The 19,077-nt window shown below is 40.6% G+C and overlaps 1 protein-coding gene across 2 annotated transcripts in view; it reads right to left on the minus strand.

Moving 5' to 3' along the window:
* Positions 1-974: 974 nt before the first annotated feature.
* The window catches only part of adgrb2 (adhesion G protein-coupled receptor B2), a 211,633-nt gene continuing 193,530 nt past the window's right edge, over positions 975-19,077 (minus strand). For both annotated transcript variants that reach the window (XM_084738328.1, XM_084738327.1), the window contains 2 exons: positions 7,184-7,237; positions 975-1,998 (listed from right to left, as the gene is read on the minus strand). In XM_084738328.1, coding sequence (XP_084594454.1) covers positions 1,822-1,998; positions 7,184-7,237 — 231 coding nt within the window. In that variant the 3' untranslated portion in view covers positions 975-1,821. The remainder of the gene's footprint in view (positions 1,999-7,183; positions 7,238-19,077) is intronic.

The raw sequence follows: 19,077 nt of genomic DNA on the forward strand, positions 1-19,077 counted from the left end.
CTTGAGGAGGTTTTGCCTTTTTGAGATCGGTTCAGCAAAGTAATCAAGCTAGCTAGCAAACAATGTAACATTTTACTTTACTTTTTAGCTTTCAAGCTAAAAAATTCCACATGTTATCTTTTTGGATAGTAAGCAAACACTTTAACTTTTTAGCTTGCTAGCAAACTGAAATATTTAGTTAATTTTTTACCTAGCTAGCTAGCAAACACTGCAACGTTTTGCTAAGGAATACAGTGGAATACGGAGCAGCTAAAAGTTCCAAACAGCAATCAAATTATTATTTTTATTAGCTTATTTGTTTTAATTCGGGTAAGCAAGCATCTCTATTGATTAAACTTAATTTAAATAACTAAACTTGGATTCATTAAACTGACATGAGTTTTTGATTGTACAACAGAGCTTTCCATAGTTTTAAATCCAGATTGACTTATTTTAAACATAGGTTTGCTGAACTCTAATTAAAATTAAACTTGGATTAAATTAATCTTTGTTGGGTCAACACAGTCTAAGTGGCATAAGTTTTTGCAGAATGAGAGATGAGAAACAGAGCTCGCGCGGATCCCATTTGGCCTAAAAATGACTTGAGATATTCTCTTTTCCTGGCATTACTGTGATTGGTGATGGCTGAAATGGATTCAGATGGTGCAATCTTTAAAGGCTTTTATCTCCAAGCAGCAGGGGAAAAAAAGACGGAGAAATGCGAGAATCTGCATGACGATCTCTATCCTTCTTTTCCCTCATGGGTGGATAACATGCGGCGCACATTACCTCAGAAAGCAAGCTCACATTTATGTGCTGTGTGTGTGTCCTAAATATTTTTTTTTAAGTTCCACATGGGTTAACTCTCACAGGAAATAAAAAAAAGAAAAAAAAGAAAAAAGAATAGTGGAAAAAAGGCAGCACAAGCACAAACCAAACCAGTCTGAAAATAAATCAATTCTTCTTGAACAGTTAGACCATAGAACACAACTCAGTTATTTGTTTCAATCATATTATTTTTTCATTAAAAGTTTCAAACCATAGGGGAGGACATTTTTTTTAACTAAACCATAGAAAATACAGAAAAAGGGGGAATACAGTGTTGACACAGAGAACGTGAGAGGAATGGATGGATGGGATTGTTGAACTGGAACCTGAAAAAAGCAGAGAGGATGGCACATATCAGTGAGCAGCGCTTCCACCGTCCCCCATCCCAGATCCATCCGAAAATGACGAAAAAGAAACGTGAAAATAAAAAAAAAAAAAGGAAAGACTGAGACATATAACGCTTTCGTCATCCATTAGAGGGGAAAAGGAAATAAATGAAAGCTGGGTGCCTAGGGGGGCTACCAGTGTGAGAAACCTCAGTGAGATTTTCTTCCCCTTGCTATAAAAAGAACTGAACGGTGCAGAAATATTCTTCTTTTGCTTTTTTCCCCCCAAATCATCAAACAATTGAAAGAGATTTTCTTTTTTCTCCAGAGTAAAATCAAGACATTTTTTCTCAGAAATAAGTTTTTCATAGTTTTTCTTAAGTTCATTTAAAAATCTTCTTCAGTCACAGACGTTTCAAGCCCCTGTTCTTTCTTTTCAATAGTCTTTTGCGAAAATATAGAGTAGAACAGTCCTCTTTCCATGTCTGTCCACTGCAGCAGTAAACAAATACAGTATGGGATCCGACAGAGCACATTGCAGGAGACGGGGAGCAGTGTGTTTGTGAGATCTTTGCAAAGAATCACATACTTATGTATAGCTTTTCAGAAGTTCAGTATCTCTGTGTGCATCTGTACCTCAGCATGAGCGTGTGTGTATTCAAGTGAGTGCGTGTACGAGTGTGTGTCTTCACACTTCAGTCTGGAAGTCTCCCTCAGACGAGTCAGGTGTGTTGGCGGAGGAGGAGTCCCAGTTCTTATTGTGCAGCTCCATTCGGTCCTTCTGCTCCCCAGGCACGATGGACAGCTCGGGGGTCATGGTCTTGAAGCTGTCCCAGGAGCTCTGGTCCTCCGGGGTGGACTTGTCCTGATAGAGAGGAGGGACAAGGAGAAGGGACATGTGAGGAGAAAAAAAACTGCAAATATAGGCACCATGTGGACAAAATCTCAGTTAATTTCGGGTGTCATACAATCGCAGTCTTATTTTGATAGTTGTGGACACCACTTACCAGAAATGGAACCAAGTCACTGTAGTGCAACTCAAGTCCCAAGTCAAGACAGACAAGTCCAGGACAAGCTTTGAGTCTTAAACAAGTCATAATGTGACAGCGAGTTTCCAGCCTCATTGGTTGACAAGGTGATTCAGTTGTTAAGCTAATATTAGCTACGCATTAGCTTGCTAACTATGCTAATATTAGCCTTGATTTACCATTCTTTGTGCAGCCTCAAATGTTGCACAACGCTGGAAATTGTTGGATCTCCAGCTGCAATTTCTGACCCATACATTTTTAATACTACTTTGATGACTGCATAGTTTCTGTACATGAACGAAATTATCTTTAGTGTAATTTTTTCCAACTGGTGCTCAGTAATGTAATGTTCTTGTTCTTGGTTCACTCCTCAACCTGATTGGATGCGGTTGGACTTATTCAAAACAAAAGAAACTGGGAGATCGTGGGGAAGTAAGTATTAACTTGCTGAGAATGAACAACTTGAAGATTATTTGATTCAACAGATGAAGGGAAATGAAATAACTCATTTCAAATAACACACTTTCTCATATTTAAACTTGGGGTGAAAGTATCAAGTATTTTCAAGTCAAAAGGCTCAGGTCTAAGTGAAGTCATGAGTCACTGGTGTTAAAATCCAAGTTGAGTTGCAAGTCATCAAGTTTCTGACTTGACTTTACACCTCTTTACCATGTTTATCTGTGCTAATAACAGTGGTGACATCTTCAAAGTGATGTTGGGCAGGGAAAGAAACACAAGCAGTTACACCAAATGTCCCCAAACTGGAGGGTGGGACCCCCTGGGTTTGGTTTCTGAAGGGGGAATACCAGGAAGAGTTTGGGAATCACTGACTTAGATTAACCAAGCTTATTTGGATGAGAAAACGAATAATAATGGCAAAATTATCTGGATTGTCTGTTTTCAACATTCATATGACTCTGCAGAGTAACTTCCTGCAAAACTAGATTACCGGGAGGGCAACTTCCCAGCGGCAGCTGGCAAGGATCCAATAAGTCCAAGACTACCTGTGCAGCAAGTGTGGTCATTTGATTATGGACACATAAACCACTGACAGTTCAAGCAGAGATTCACATTTGCTATGCCAGTAGCAGCTAATGTAGAGTTTGATGTGCAAAATAAAAATATTTTGAAGAGTTCATTTGCAAAAACAGATAAACACCTCTTAAAATGAAGAAACCAAGTTTAATATACCCCTGAGTGCACAATAAAAAAAAAAAAACATGATTCATGAAAATGAAAAAATTGAGATATCTTATCAAAACAACACCTGTTTGATTGATATTCCTTGAAGGGAACAAAAACATGCCTTAGGAAAATAAATAAAAACGGAGATGTTTCTGCAAATGAACCCTTAATTGCTTCCAGTAGGTATTATGCCTACATAGTCCATGTTCTTAAACAAACTGGCTTCAATCAAATTAGAACCAAATAAACTTTGGGAACCATGGATCTGAGAGCCCACAGTTCCTGCTTGCCTTGGAGCACCTTGGTGGCTTAATATGGCCTACGGCTTCCTACCTCAGTTTGACCTGCTGTTCTTACCAGAGGTGTGGACTTTAGACTTGACTTGACAAAATCAAAGAGACTGGCAACTCAACTTGGATTTTAACACAGATGACTCGTGACCTTACTTTGACTTGAGTCTTTTGACTTTTAAATATTTGCTAACTTCCCCCAATGCCAAAGATGAAATAGTGTCTTATTGAAAAAGTGTCACAAATCAATGGATTTTCATTTTGCAATAACATGATTCATTCCCAGCAAGGTGACTTTAAATTCCCCAGATCCACTTGGTTTTGAACCAATCCAAAAGCGTCCAATCAAGTTGCAAGAAAGAACAATAAAGAAGTAACGTTGTTACTGAGCTCCAGTTGGGAAAAATATACATACAAAAAATTTGTTTAGGTACAAAAACTACAGGGTGGTGCATGTGAGTCAAAAAGTCACAATTAGACTTACTGTTACAGCGTACTTTATGACTTGTTTAGGGTTTGAAAACTCAAAGTTTAGGACTTGGGACTCACAAAAACCACAACTTGTTCCCACTTCTGGTACTTACCGTGACTAACAGATGTTTTGGGTGCACCTACTTTTGGATTTTATCTCAAAATAAAGTGGATTAGATCATTTCACTGATAATTTGATTGCACCTGTTTCTTGCTGTGTTGGACCTGGCAGCAAATTCCCCAAATTTCAGCAAATTAATTCGTTGAGTACAGTGTTATCATAACCAACAGAAATGACAGCCATCACAATGAAATAAGACCCACATAAAAATCGAATGGACTTTCTCCTTGACTGAGGTACCTGAGAAACCTTCGCCTTGGCCAGTCTGGGCCAGTACACAGAAGTGAAGATGGACAGATTAAAATATGCACTCTGAGATGATGAATTTGATCTTTTGTCTTTAACCTTTGCAAATATAAACATACACACACAGGGACCAACCATTCAGTGCCTTTTCTTAGATTTAACCTCACAAATACTAAAAATGCATACCTGTATTTCAAAGCAAATTTCCCTCTTTCTTTGAACCACAAGTACCACTGTTCTTTGCTTTACACAAATGATACCTGTCCTCTTTTATCTCTCAACCCTCACAAGCAGTAACCTCCTCGGTTTGGCTGATAAAAGCGTGATGCCTTCTAAGCTTGGGGTCTGTGATCGCTGCATGTGGTCCGCAGATGTGCCCACCATGCATGTAAAATACATGTTGGGGGATTTGCTAAAAAAAGAATTTGAGGTGGCATTATGCATCAGATAAGGGCCATTATTCAAATTGGACTCATTATCTCGCGTAGATAATGATTTCACAGATACGAGATGGGAAAGACATGAGGGATCGCTATCCCAAATGACTCTTGGTGGAGCAAAACACACAAAGACAAAAAAACCCCAACAAGACAGACTACGTTTGGTGCTTTTCACAGACATGATGGACCCAGCTGCAGCAGAGCATTTTGGATGACATGGAGCTGAATATTTCATACTCTAAATAAACATAAACCTTTTCCCTGCCCTACACTTTCTTTTGTCATTTTTAGTGGGGGTCAGAGGAGTTTGGGGGCGGGGTGTCAGGTCAGCAGTATACGCCACATTAAGTGGTATACATGATCTGAAAGCTGGGAACCTGAAGAATAATTTAGCACTTTGTCAGGTTTCTCTTGTTATAAATTGTGTTTGGTTAGGCATCTATCCAAATTAGAAAGTTTAGAGTGTGTAGGGGCTGAGAAAATTATGATTGGTAGCCATTCAGATGCCCTATTATGTCTCATAAGTTTGGCTTGATACCATGTATTACATTACTTGGTGGACAATTGAGACAATTTATCAATTTTTCTCCGCTCTAGAATCGAACAAATTGAAAAAAATCCCTCCAAAATATTACATTTCAACAAGTCCTTGAGCAACACCATAGAAAAATTCATACTGTGATTTCGTATCAAAAACTTTTGACATTTTAGAGATTTCTGCAGGACTTGTATTTTATGATGATTGGATGGCGAGCAACTTTGTTCTGGGGACTGCTCAGAGACCCACTTATTGCCTGTATAGTACAAGTTTCAAAAAAGTCTCCTCACAATGAAATGGTTACTATGGGGACTAACACCAACACAGAGTCTCAGCTTTCCAGTCAGACCCAGTTTATACAATCCCAGAATTGTTTGGGCAGGCATGGAATTTCACCATTTTAGGGGCAAGCTCACTTAGCCTTTGTGAGGGCACAAAGGCCAAATGCCCTGGCAGCAAGGCCGTCAATTAAACAACGTGATTTTCAGTCCATTCAGTCCATGAATTTAACTTTTCATTTTTATTACATGTTTACCTAGTTTGTTGACACAAAGAACAGGACAATGGAAGTCAGTCACAGGTCAGCCTTTACAATGACATACCAAATAGTGTGTGACGTATAATGAGTTAGTAACTCAAAATAATGAGGTTTCTCATTATTTTGACAGGCTTTTGTCACCATATTGGTGGCTATGAGCTTCCACAGGGAGAAACAGCACATGGACTGCAGTACAATAAGAGACGTTATAGAGGAAAATAGCTATTTATCATTCTGTGGGTTATGCGGTGTGCAGAAAAATTTGAATAGAACAGATACTTGTACTTCATGCAAATTTAGTGCATGTTTTTTTGTCCTAAGTACCATGGAATTAGCATAAAGTGAGCATGTCCGTAAAGGGGAGACTCTTGAGTACCAGCAGAACCCATTTTCATTCAGTGAGAGGTCAAGGGACTCCTTCTTTAAGAATCGCCATGATGGTGACAGTTATTCACAGAACATGTCACAGAACATGTCTTGCAGGAGAACATATTACAAAATTCTAAGATTTTCAGAAGGGTATTTAAGAGGAAAATGCCACACATGCTCATCTCTATACTGTATGTACATGTATGTAACCCATGAGACTGTAATCCATTACACCACTGTATCTGAAGCTCAGCTCTCCGCTTCAGCGTCTTTCACTTTGTTTTCTCTGTATTCTTCTGCAACTGCCCCACCTTCCCTTCACTGCACCAACTCTTATAAAGTACTCACTCATGTAATTCACTTTGAGCTATTCACGCCCTCAATCCCTGTCTATCTCTTCATCAGAGACGCACACACATACACACACAGACAACTCATTGATCTGCAGAAGCACAGCACTCCCTTCCCCCCTTGCGGTGTGATGATCGTCGCCGGAGCGCTAGGGGGCAATATCAGCCTGATTATCATTCTCCCTGCGTCACAGCCTGACAGTTGGTAAAATGAATACAAAAGGCATAATCTGGGAGCCAATTTGCATGCTAAATGCTGGCGAAGGAACATTTTGTAATGCAGGAGTGTGGGTAATGCTGCAGTTAAGCCCAACTTTATCCCTGGGAGACTAGGCTAACGCGATTGTGCTGCCACTGCGTGTCTATCCATTCCCTTTCGCCATCTCTGCCTGCCTCCATTCCCACTCCTTGCCCCAAAGCCCCCATCTCATCCCTCTCTCTTCCCCTCTATCTGCCAGAAACCCCTCTACTTACACTCGACGAGTTCTTTTCACCTCCGGCAGACGAAATGCTCCATCGCTTTTCCCTCTGTGGTGATGAAATGGGAGGGAGAAGACAAGGAGGGGTTGACGAGAGAGACAGAGGAAAAGAAAGAGAGAGAAGAAGAGGGGGAGGAATCACAGTCACTGACAACTCTGCCCTGAAACAATCGCATTGTTCCCACACCTTCAGCAGGTGAAGAGGCAGTTGTTGCTTTGTGCTTACACCTTACCCCTTCTCTCTCTGTCTCCATCTCCCCAATTCCCCTCACCAGCTCTCTCAGGACAAAATATAACATGTGTACACACTCACAACATGCACACATGAACAGACACAGTAATCGAAAAACACTCATAATCGAAGTGTGTAGGAACAGGCAGTATTCTACATGCTACGCACCACTAATAGCATCTACAACTACTATGAAGGGGATAAAAGAAAGGACGGAACGTGGGCGTGAAGGAATCTGTTTCTAAAAGCCATAACATCGAGTCTACTGTGCAGCACTAGAGGCTTCGGAGCTCATGTATTCTAAATAATGTTGAAAGAGGATAACTAATCTGATTATTAGTGCATGGAAACACTATCTACACTATCTGCATTATTGATTTGATCCTGTATGTGTTAACACAAGCCATAAAATAGTTAAAGCCACACTCTGAGAAATAAGGGCTTTGAATGGGTTCTTCCTTAAGCGCTGAGGTTCTACTCAGAACTAGAAGAAAGGGTTCATCAAGGGCTCTTTGTAAGACTAGGGAACACTTTTCATAAAAGAACCCTTTTTGGAAGAAAGTGTTCATCAATGATTGCTGAAATGCTTGAAGAACTCCTTCATAAAGGGTTCCTTGTAACATAATATAAAAGGGCTCTTCTGTCTTGGTAGAACCCTGGATAGAACCTCCAGAGAGGGTTCTGGATGAAAGCATGATACCATTAAACACCATTAAACCCTTATAAAATATGTTTCTCAATGCCCTTGGATGAGTTCTACATAAAGCCCTTGGAATATAAATGGGTTCTTGGTAGAAACCCCTGCGTAGCTTCTAGATAAAAACCCTAGGAATATGAGAAGGTTCTCAGTAGAAGCTTCTGAGTGGGTTCTACATTAAACCTTTGAAATATAATGTTTCTTCATAGAACCACCTGGATTAGTTCTAAATGAAACCCTTGGAATATAATAAAGTTCTAGGCAGAACCCCCTGGCGGGATCTAGTCAATAGATGAATAATGAAATAGCTCTTGGTTGAACCCTGCACATGGGTACTTGTTAGCATCCTTAGAAGGTGCCAAGTTCACCCTCAGAGAGGATTCTGGGTGGAACATTACACCATAGAAGGGTTCTCTGCAGAACTTCCCATAGGAGGCTTAGGTGGTTCTAGATATAACCTTTTATGTTGGATTCTAAGTAGAACTTTTTGAAAGGGTCGCAAGTGGATAATATATAAATGATTCTTCCAGGAACCAAAAAGGGTTGCCCTATGGGAACAAGCACCCTTTATGGTCCCAGTTAGTACTTTTATCTCTAAGAGTGTAGCTTGTAAAGTGGACTTACTGTGTATGTTCCGCCTCAGGCTTAAACACACAAACTCCCTCTGCTGTACCTCTGCAGTGTTATCTATGTTTTCATAATATTCTTGGCAAACTGCTGCTTATGGCCTCTTGCTTCTGTACGGGTGGTCTTTTGTTTTTTCCAACATGTACAGGTGTTTTGAAGTTACAGGTGTTTTCCTATTTGGCTGGTCAACTGGCGATGAGTCCAGCAGCAGCAAAAAAAAAAAAAAAAACAGCCAAAAAATTGGCATGAGGTGTTTGGGAATGGGAGTCTCACGTCATCTGTGCTTTTAAATCCCAGTGTGCCTCAAGTCTGGGCCCAAATTGATTCCCCACAGTGGCTCTAACAACTTGGCTAATATTGACTGGAGCTTTTTTTTTTCTTTGGCTAGCAGTATTTCAGGGTATTGTTAAAAAAAAAAAAAGAAAGTTTCTGGAACACACAATTGTAAGTTTATGTCCTTATTTAATTTTTCTATCAGTAAGAAGCAGCAGACAGAAGAAATAATTATGTCTGGGAGAGCTGTGTGCGTTAGTGTTTGGGAGTGTGTCTAAATGAGTGATTGTGTGCGTCAGCGGAGGACTCAAAGATGAACTTTCTGCTGTTGGTATGTAAGATTTAAGATTCTGGGATTAAAAAACATTTCTGCTGCTTAGCACTTTGCCTCAGGGTGTCTTGATTTACTGTCACATGAGATGTGTGAAGTTTTAAATTTGTTACTTGTGCACAACAGTTTGATACTTAAAGTTGATATATTGTCAGCTGCATCAGTGGTGGAATATAAGCATTGACTATACTTAAGTACATTTAAGAGATTTGTACATTACTTCATTCATCTGACAGGTGCTCCACTTCACTCTCAGTAGGCAATCTTAAGGGGGATGCCATACCCCTTGTTAGCCAAATGACCAAAATATATCCACCTTGTTGTCCTGCCGTCCCTCTTTTTCACCCCCTAGTAGCAGAGATGGTACAGGGGCAGAGGAGGTAATTAATGGAATACGTTACTCTGCCTGACTTGCTGATGCTTTATCTGACTGAGGTTTGTGCAAGTTAGAATCTATGGCCCTGACCATGGCTCTGAAATATCATCTGCTGCACTTTAATAAATCCTTGGCGCTGTCCGTGGTGCTGAAGCAGCAGACGGATTTGTAATTATGCCTTTTCCTCTGTCTCACTATTCTGTCAGTTTTGTCTCAGTTCTATAATATTCTCTACGGTATATACTATAAATAGACATTTCTATTCTATATTACAACCCAGATACTCTATAGAGACGCGTCACCTTCATGATCAAAGTGACAAGTATCAACATGTTGTCATGGACGAGTGAGAGGATCATAGAGAGACACTGCTGCCTGTTGTATTCCTGTAATGATTCTATGAACATGCTCCCATTGGGCCACCACCCTTGTTAAAAATAATTAGTAATTAATCCAATGATAATATGAATAAGTATTATTATAAAACTCACACGGCCATTTTACTGCATGTGGGGTACTTTTACTACTGCTAATAATGCTTACATGCCTTTACTTTATTTTCATGTACTATATTTATATTTTAACTATTCCTCAAATAAAGACCTTGAACATTTTTTCCGACCACTGAGCTGCATAGACAACAGATTTATCAATAGTTTCTTTTGTTCTGCTTTCCTTTTCTCTCTTATATTACGTTTTGGCTGTCATGGCCAAACATATGCAGCATTTGTGAAAAAAAAGTCTTTACACCATATGTAAGGCCTCTAAAAAGCCAAAGATGTCATGGGCAATAGGATAAACATAATTAGCCATCTGTTATTGGCTGACTTTGTGGCCATTTCAATCACAGCGAGTTCCTTTCTGTTTCGGATTTATCCGCATTCAAAGAATCGAATGTGATTCAGTAATTAACCTCTTTAAGTACAGTTTGTGCACCATCAGTGTTTGCAATGAAACAGACAACATGCGTTTTTCATTCACTGATTGTGTTCATCATCCCACAGAGTAGCTTTCAAAGAGGCATCACGGAGGTGCAGTAAGATGACGAGACCCTGAAATGCGCTGTCAATCGCCAACTGGAAAATGTTTGCCCAATCGCCCGGCACTAGAAGTTTCAGGCAAGATACACGACTTTCCGAGAGAAAATGCTGCGAGCTGCAAGCACGACAAAGCTAAGCGAAGAAAACAGTTTGTAGGGATGGTACACCATAGAAAAAGATGCTACTGCACAAACATCTAAAGCCAGCTCGAGAAGCCTCCGCTGCAGTGTTGGTGGATGAGGCCCACTCTCTGCCACTCAGTCCCCCTCATTTGGACCGAGGAATGTAAATCGTGTCTGGATGTGGGTGAGCAATGTGGCAGGCTGTCTTTGGGAGATGATGGGGGAGGACAGGTGGTTGTGAGTAAGTGGGTTAACTTTACCTTTGTTGACTTGGATGCCCATGGTTCTGCTGACTGTCTGGCTACATTCAAACTGGGACATGACAACAAGCATGTAACACAAGGCCCAGTCAGCCAACAAAGGACATAAAACAGGAAACAAAAAAAAAAGGCATAAATCAATAAAATGTGGCAGTAAGGCAAAGAAAAGACATACACTGAGTGTGATGCTCACATGAAACAAATTAAATCAAAGGAAATGAAAGCAACATCATGAGTGGATACCAGAACATGAGTGTGATGTTACTGCTGTCAGTGGGCTTTGGGTCAGTGAACCAGAACTGGAATATTCATGGGTTTCTATGTGTATATCATTAAGATATTGATACTATAATGGTTGCACTTTATTGATCTGTACACAAATAAAACATAAGAAGATGTAGTTTTTATGAAATTAGACAAAAACTGTAAATGATATTTCCTTCATTATGAGACTTTACAAGAGAGGAATCAGGGACACATTACAACAGACCTGTACTGCAAACTTAAGTGCATTATTTCTCACCATTAGACCTTGAATAGACTTTACTAGAGGGTAATTAGGGACACATTACAACAGAACTGCACTGTAAACTTCAGTGTAATGTGTCCCTAAACACCCTCTAAAACATATATACACAAACTTCAGCTTGTAACGTGTTATAAGGCTACCATTAGTTGCATGGTGTCTTATAAGGGTGAAGCTGTGTTTGTTTACTCCCTGATAATCAACATATTATTTCAAGTTTGTTGTCTAATTTAATACAAAGTCCAGCTTGTTACGTCTTGTTAATGTACTGCAAAATAATGTGCGACCAAATTCATACTGCCTATTCAGCACTGGCATAATTTATTAGAGGGCGCATAGATAGACTAACTGGGCATAACAGTCTTTAGCACCATTTACCCCTTAGCTGGGAAGGAATCTGTGTCACAAGTAATAAGGCCCTTCAAAGGAGCCAAATCTGGAGAATGTAGGGCAAATAAATTCCATTAGTGCAACACATTGCAAACAAACGAGCAATCAGACACACAAGCTTGGTTCACCACCGTCTGGGCCTGTGCAGCGCAATGCAATCCACGGCCAGCACTCCTATAGTAAAAACAGTTCCAGCTAGAGATTCGGCCCTTTTCACCTCCCCTTAATTGGCCCAAGGACACTAAATGAGCTAAATTAGTATTGTGCCTCTTGGTGCACGAAGCCAGTGTTAGGCTTGTTCCGCCTGGGCTAACCGTCCTCTCATTAGGAGCCACTGATAGAGCCAGTGTGCTAAAGCTACACTCCGCCAGCCCTCGGTTTTCATGGGCAATTTGTGTGGAAGGGTGAAAACAGTTGATGAGTTTATACTCGGCACAGAGAAAAGGGGCAAGGAAATAATTAAAAACAAGCTAATGAGAGGAATTAATTATTCAATTAATGCCTCAAACGTGCCACTGAGGGCTGAGTTTAGAGGGAGAAATGGGAAAATGAGGGCGACGGCGAGAGAGAAAATGTCAAGCCGTGAGGATGAATAGGGGGGAGAATGAGATATGAAGAGGAAGAAGAGGGGAGGACTTGGGTTATTGCTGGAATGTGAAATTGAAGCCCCTTAGCTTAATGCCAGCAAATTGACTATCAAGGCCTACGGGGTTTGCAAGTGCAGGCAAATTGCCCCCACTGAATCAACAAAAATTGAGTCTTTGTCATTTAAAATTATACATCTTCATTTTACACGAGACATCCTGAAAGCATGCGCATTACCTTGGCTAGATTTCCCTTTAGTGGCTTAAAAACATTGCTGGAATATCAATAACAGACAGTAATGTTAACTGTGGATGCATAAAGAGAGCACCCCAGGTCTCACCTCTCTTTTATGGGGCAGGCTAATGGAAGAACCCTCTTAGAACACAATATATTTCTATATGTGACATATCAGGGAACTCAAACGCACGCCTACAGCCACTCAGATTGAATTGCAAATACATATTTCATGATCGAGAATTTGCTCGCTGTCCCTGCTCTGATCTAGCGCTCGTGAAATCATAACAAAGTAAGAGCACTTGTTTCCTTTGTCTTTCCCTCCATCCCACTGCGTTCGGCGCAACTCCTCACTGTCTCTCTGAAGAGGATAGCCAAGCACGGTTCATTTCATCAGGAACACAGCAGACGACGGGATGGAAATATATCCCATTTGAGAGCTAAAAAATGCATCAGCCAGGCCATTACGCAGTGCGAACTCTCCCTGTTTCTCTATCACAGACACACACACCGTCCATCCCACACACAGAGAGCCACGACACTGCATCATTGGGCACTGCATGCAAATGTGTGTTACGACCTTCTGAACCCCGTGGAGAGGATAGAAAACGACGGCTAACTCCGCGTCAACAGAGGCCAAGAAGCTGTTCTAAATCTAAACATTAGTGCAGGCAGTAATGCTGATACATACTGTGTTACAAACACACTCCAGTCCGCTCCATCTTTCAGTAACCCCACTGACTCCATTTGTATCCTGTCTCCATTAAGGGAGAAACAAAATGGACTCAATCCCCCTGCTAGCCATATGGCCCCTGCCCGAGCATCCGCTGTACTTAAAACAGAGTAGGATTTGAATCTGTTTCCCTCATTAGCATTACTACAAAGCCCACTTTCTATCCACTTTAACAGAGTAAAATGCAAGTGTTACACTGCTTTTACACTGTAAAAAATCAGACAGGAATTTTGTGGAATCAACTATTTTCGCATTATCTTAATGTAAATGCACAAGTTTTATTTATTCAAGTTTATGAAACTTAATCTTTTTTCAGACCACTTCAGAACTTAGAAACAAGAGTTCTTCTAACTTGACATCTTCTGACTTGAAATGAGTTGTATTATTAATTGTGTTAAAGGTCAGTGTCCAGGCTGCCTTAAGTTTTAAAATACAAGTTAAGTCACAAGAACATGTTTAGAAATTCTGAAGTCTTCTAAACTTGAATAAGTTTAATTAATCTTAATGAGTCAAATTTGTGGATTTATGTTAAGCTAATGAGAAAAGATTAGTTGATTCCACTAAATTCCTGTGTGAGTTTTGAAACAGGACAAAACCTTGCTGTGTGTCTCTAATGCACTTTAAGATAAGTCATGGCTGTTTGTTTTCACAATAACGAAGAGCTTGGAACCATGATGCCACTTATACTTCAAATTTACAAAAGAGTTGCTGGTTTTCTCAACTACAGCTGAATTAATATCAAGTTAATTTGTTTTGAATCATTCAAAAACTTGCATCAACTTTTTCAAATTCACTCTTAACTCTTTAAAACCAAAACAAACAGCTTATTGTTCACAGCGTATGGAGGTAGAAGCCTGTCGATCTATATCAAAACACTTATCAGTAGCTGTTGTTGTGATGTCAACAAAGCAAAATAACAGCTAACAATCTGCATTAAATCAACATAATCTCACAGTGACCTCTGTAATTCTTGTAGACACTTTTTCGAATGCAAAATCGTTGCTATGTATCCTCCCGCATTAAAAATGCGCAGATGTCTGAAGGCAGCGAGAGAATTATATGTCTGTGTCACCGCCTGCCGCTGACCTTTGTTAGCCATAGTTTACCAGTAAGCCATTTCGCCGAGTAGATTTTAAAAGGTCATGCATATGCTATCAAAAAATAACAACAGAATATGTAACAGAGGGCAACATGTACATTTATTTTCAGACTAGCTCCGCTAACCTCAGCAGCCTAATAGAAAAGACAGACAAGGTGATTCTTAATATTGAGGTTAATGGGGAGTCTTGTGATGTAGTGTCTGCCTCTCCTTTCCTTCTGGTCACGTCTTTTCCCTTCGTTTGTGTCTATTAAATGTAACACTGAGTCATCACTTAACAGCCTCTGGCAATAAGTGGTGTAAAAATAATGACGGCCAGTTACCGGGCAATATAGGGTTAATAAAAATGTGAGTAGGTGGTATGGAGAGACGAGAAAAGACAAGAAAAACAGAAATCAAGAGTGAAGTGTGTGGATTCTGTGTGTGATAGCACATGTAATGACCAAGACCACTTTAAGCCCACTGCACTTACACAGAAAATTGGATAAGATGTGAAAGTAGTGTGTGTAAAAGTGTGTGTGTGTGCGTATCTGTGTGTGACATTTTCTGATATCCACTCATCACAGCCAACACAGAGATCCTACCTTTCCAGAGAAGTAAAATGGATCAGGTCTCTTCTGACCCCGTAAGCCTTTTGTGATATTTCCTAGAGTCTCTCATCGGCACCCGTACAAAGTGCATTGTGTTTGGCCCGTTTTAGTGCCAATGAGCTAGTTTATGAGTAGAATATCATGGTTTATGAGGTGATTATAAATCGGTTTGGATGGGTCATTGTCTTTATGAACTGATTTATCACTCGGTTATGGTGTTTAGATCATAAGGTTTAATTCAGGCACTGAAATGGGCACAAAGACTGTATGGATTCTCACACCGCACACAATGGTACTACAGCAATGAGAACACAACCAAAAACAGCAAAACAACAACAAAAAAGCTCTATGTTTTTGTTTCATCAAGGAAGATAAATCCAGTCCTACATCAGACAGCCTTGCAGATCCATCTCTGGTTATAGTGATTCCAGATAATCTATTTAAATGTATGGATTTGCATAGGACTTGATGGAGGAAGGTGAATTAGCATTCATTATATGAATGCAGAAGCACAGGGGGTACAAGCTGTGATGCACTGGACTGTTACACCACCACACCACCAGGGGGAGCATCTAATGTTTAGGCTCATCATATACAATCACGTCACTATGAGACAGCAGCGCTGACAGCTAGCAGATGAGCGGCTACATGGAGTGAGCTCATAGTTTGACTGTTTGTGTGACTGTAACAACAAATAATTGTATACTTGAAATAGTTGGTTTTTCAGTGTCCTAAGTATGAAGTATCATACTCTGAATTGACTGTTTGCTAAACCCCAGATTCTTAGTGGTTTTTGAAAATCCTTAATTTCAGATAAAAGGTACGACAAAAGCAAGTTTCTCATTTTCAGCCAGTAAATGTTCATTTTCCCGCCCGAAATGAAAACTTTCCTGTCACATTTTATCAGTAATAGCTAGCTAACTAATTAAGCTAGCATTAGTGTTAGCTCCACGAACTGGTTGAAAACTACATACATCATGTTGTACTAAAAGACTGAAACTAAAGCTGCATGTTCCAGGCAGATTTTATCAGCCATAGCTAGCTAACTAATTAGGCTAGGCAAGTCGTGATTATGCAAATTCAGGTACAGCGAACGGTCCGTCAACTCACCATGCCGTACTCTATCATGCACTGCATGGCTGGATCTATTCCTCTCCATTGAAAATGAACTGGATCCTTTGAGTTGACGTACATCAACAGATTTGGTGTGTCTGCACCATTACAGTACAGCTCCATGCACACTGCTTCAACATGTGGAGATATTTAAAGCTTGACAGGCCCTAGTTACACTTGCTAAGACATGATAAGACACTCATTGTTTGGTGGGGAGGTTTAGTGAACAGCCAACGACATATGAAATGTATGTTTTTGCAGCACAGAAACAGATACAGCAGACTATGAGATACTATGAGATATGTAGCGCGTCAACTCATCAGGCTTAGAGTGAGTTAGAGGGGCTCTATTGCACGAGGTTTATGAGGAGTTTAGTATGTCTTACGTTGACTTTCTTTGTAAACGAGGGAGGATCTGCGCGCTAGTGACGGCTCAGTGTTGTGCCTCGGTGGTGGGGGAGGGGGGACCTGTGTTGGGCGAACACCGGTCGTGGTGGTTAGAGGGGGTTACAGGTTCTTTAGGGTCAGGGTTAAAACACTGTTTAGGCACTTTAAAGGAGAGAAAGGCCTGCAAAAGTCAGGGGGGTTAATGAGTTTTTGAGGTAGATGACTCATCGTTAGACAAGTAAGGGGGATTGAGTGGTTTCTGTCCACTGGTTTTGCCTGGAACTGGCTAGCCTCTCTCATCATTAAAAGGTGAGACGCTCGATAGTGCCAGTCCGTAAGTGACCGAGTCAATTGGCCATATGAAGTTAAAGCTGAGTATCAACTTTTCCAGTACTTTGGGTGTCCATCCGTGAGGAGATCTCCTAGTGAAATGCAATTACGTTTGCTATTAAATCCCAAGACTCGTGTATATATGAAAATCACTGTCAGTGTTTGTCATATAGCATAGAAAGGAGGTTATTAAAGTTATTATGGAACGATTATATCATTACTCATGCAGTAATTGTCTCCTAAACACAGTTTATGTGCTCCAGACACAGACGGTGCAACACACTGATCTCAAACATAAAACAAGACAAAAACACAAACAAAAAAGAACAAGAGGACACACACTCATATCTACGACCACACACACAGACACACACAATGGCATGCAGCCACACAAGTAGGCACTCTGATAATGCAAGTGTACGGTCACGCACACCAACCCACACAGACACAGACACAGACACAGACACACACACACACACACACACACACACACACACACACACCCTTCTCATCTCCATAATTACTGTATAGTCAGCATGTCCGTGTCTGGGGGTGACTCTCAAAGTGAGATGTTGACAACAGCAGAGCTGAACTCAAGCTGGGTCCTGTCAAAGGCCTGACACTGATAGCATTATCCGTGTAATTATTCACAGTTAAGTGAACTGCCTACTTACTTTTAACATAATGGATTTGGATGAGTAAGCCATATCCATGCTGCCCTTTCATTTCATAACTTACATGACGTCACTAACCCAGAGGAAATATGCATTCCAATTTGTCTTAATTAGTTTAAATACGGCCGATCTATTATTTGTGACTGGGCTTTCGTTTCTTTTACATTTGGGCATAATCTTAAAGCGCACCTGAGCTCCCTCTGAGGCACATTAGCATGCTGCTGAGCAACTGTTAAGAACCACACACTTCTAATATATGGCTCATGCCTTTGCAAGCAGCCTGCCATTTTTCTTCTCTTCCATAAAATATTTGCTTGGCATTAATGAATGGAGAGCCGGCCAGCGCTTCTGAAAGTCTTGATCAAGACGTTGAGCAAATGAGGAGTGAAGGAAAAGGCCGCCAGTCTGGCATTGGGAAATGGCAGAGCGTTTGCGTGTGTGTGTGTGTGTACAGTATGTGTGTGGCTTCATGGCATGGGGAATATGAGAGATGTCAGGCTGGCCTCTGTTCCTCTGCTGGCGGTGTAAATTAGATGTGAACCAGCATGCCGCCGATGCCAAGGGAAAGTACACCTATCAAGGTTGACTAACTCATCATGGCTCTACGCACTAAAGCGCTGCAGATGAGGGGGAGTGCGAGCATGTGCGCGTGTGTTTAAATCTTAATGAAAGCGGCCCTCTGAAGGTCAGTACAGAGCGAGCAGGGACTCTTTCGTCTGCCGCTAATGGCGTATTAATGATTCAAAGAAGTCTCATGCTCACAGGTGCCCACCCATGCGCCCCACTGACACACACACGCCCACCTAACCACCCACACGGACACATGAAAAAACACTGTACAGCACATGGACAAATAATCCAATTAGACAGACAGATTAACCAGTGTGACACAGGCATAGACAAAGCACTTGTGTGTAGAGGCACATGTGTTTCAGCAGTGCATTATGGGGAAGTGATTTGGTGAGAGTGAGAAACAGTTTCACTGGTCTTAAATTTGGGTTTAATTAAGCTACTATGATTGATTATCCCTCAGCTAACAGCTCATGTGATCAACTGTTTTGACAAGTATTTAATAAGGCACCGACCACAAGTGAGAACAAATTAAGCTCAGGCCAATTAAAGGAGGACATTTACAGGAGGAAAGCTGGAATAAAATGTACCTCTAAAGTTGTATTGATGAGGTAGTTATTGTTTGATTCTCCACGGATGTGATAATATATATAGAGAGAATTAATCAATTGGCAGTAAAATACATATGCTATTTACATTAC

Source organism: Lutjanus erythropterus, chromosome 16, assembly GCF_056507025.1.
Source record: "Lutjanus erythropterus isolate fLutEry1 chromosome 16, fLutEry1.hap2, whole genome shotgun sequence".
NCBI lineage: Eukaryota > Metazoa > Chordata > Actinopteri > Lutjaniformes > Lutjanidae > Lutjanus > Lutjanus erythropterus.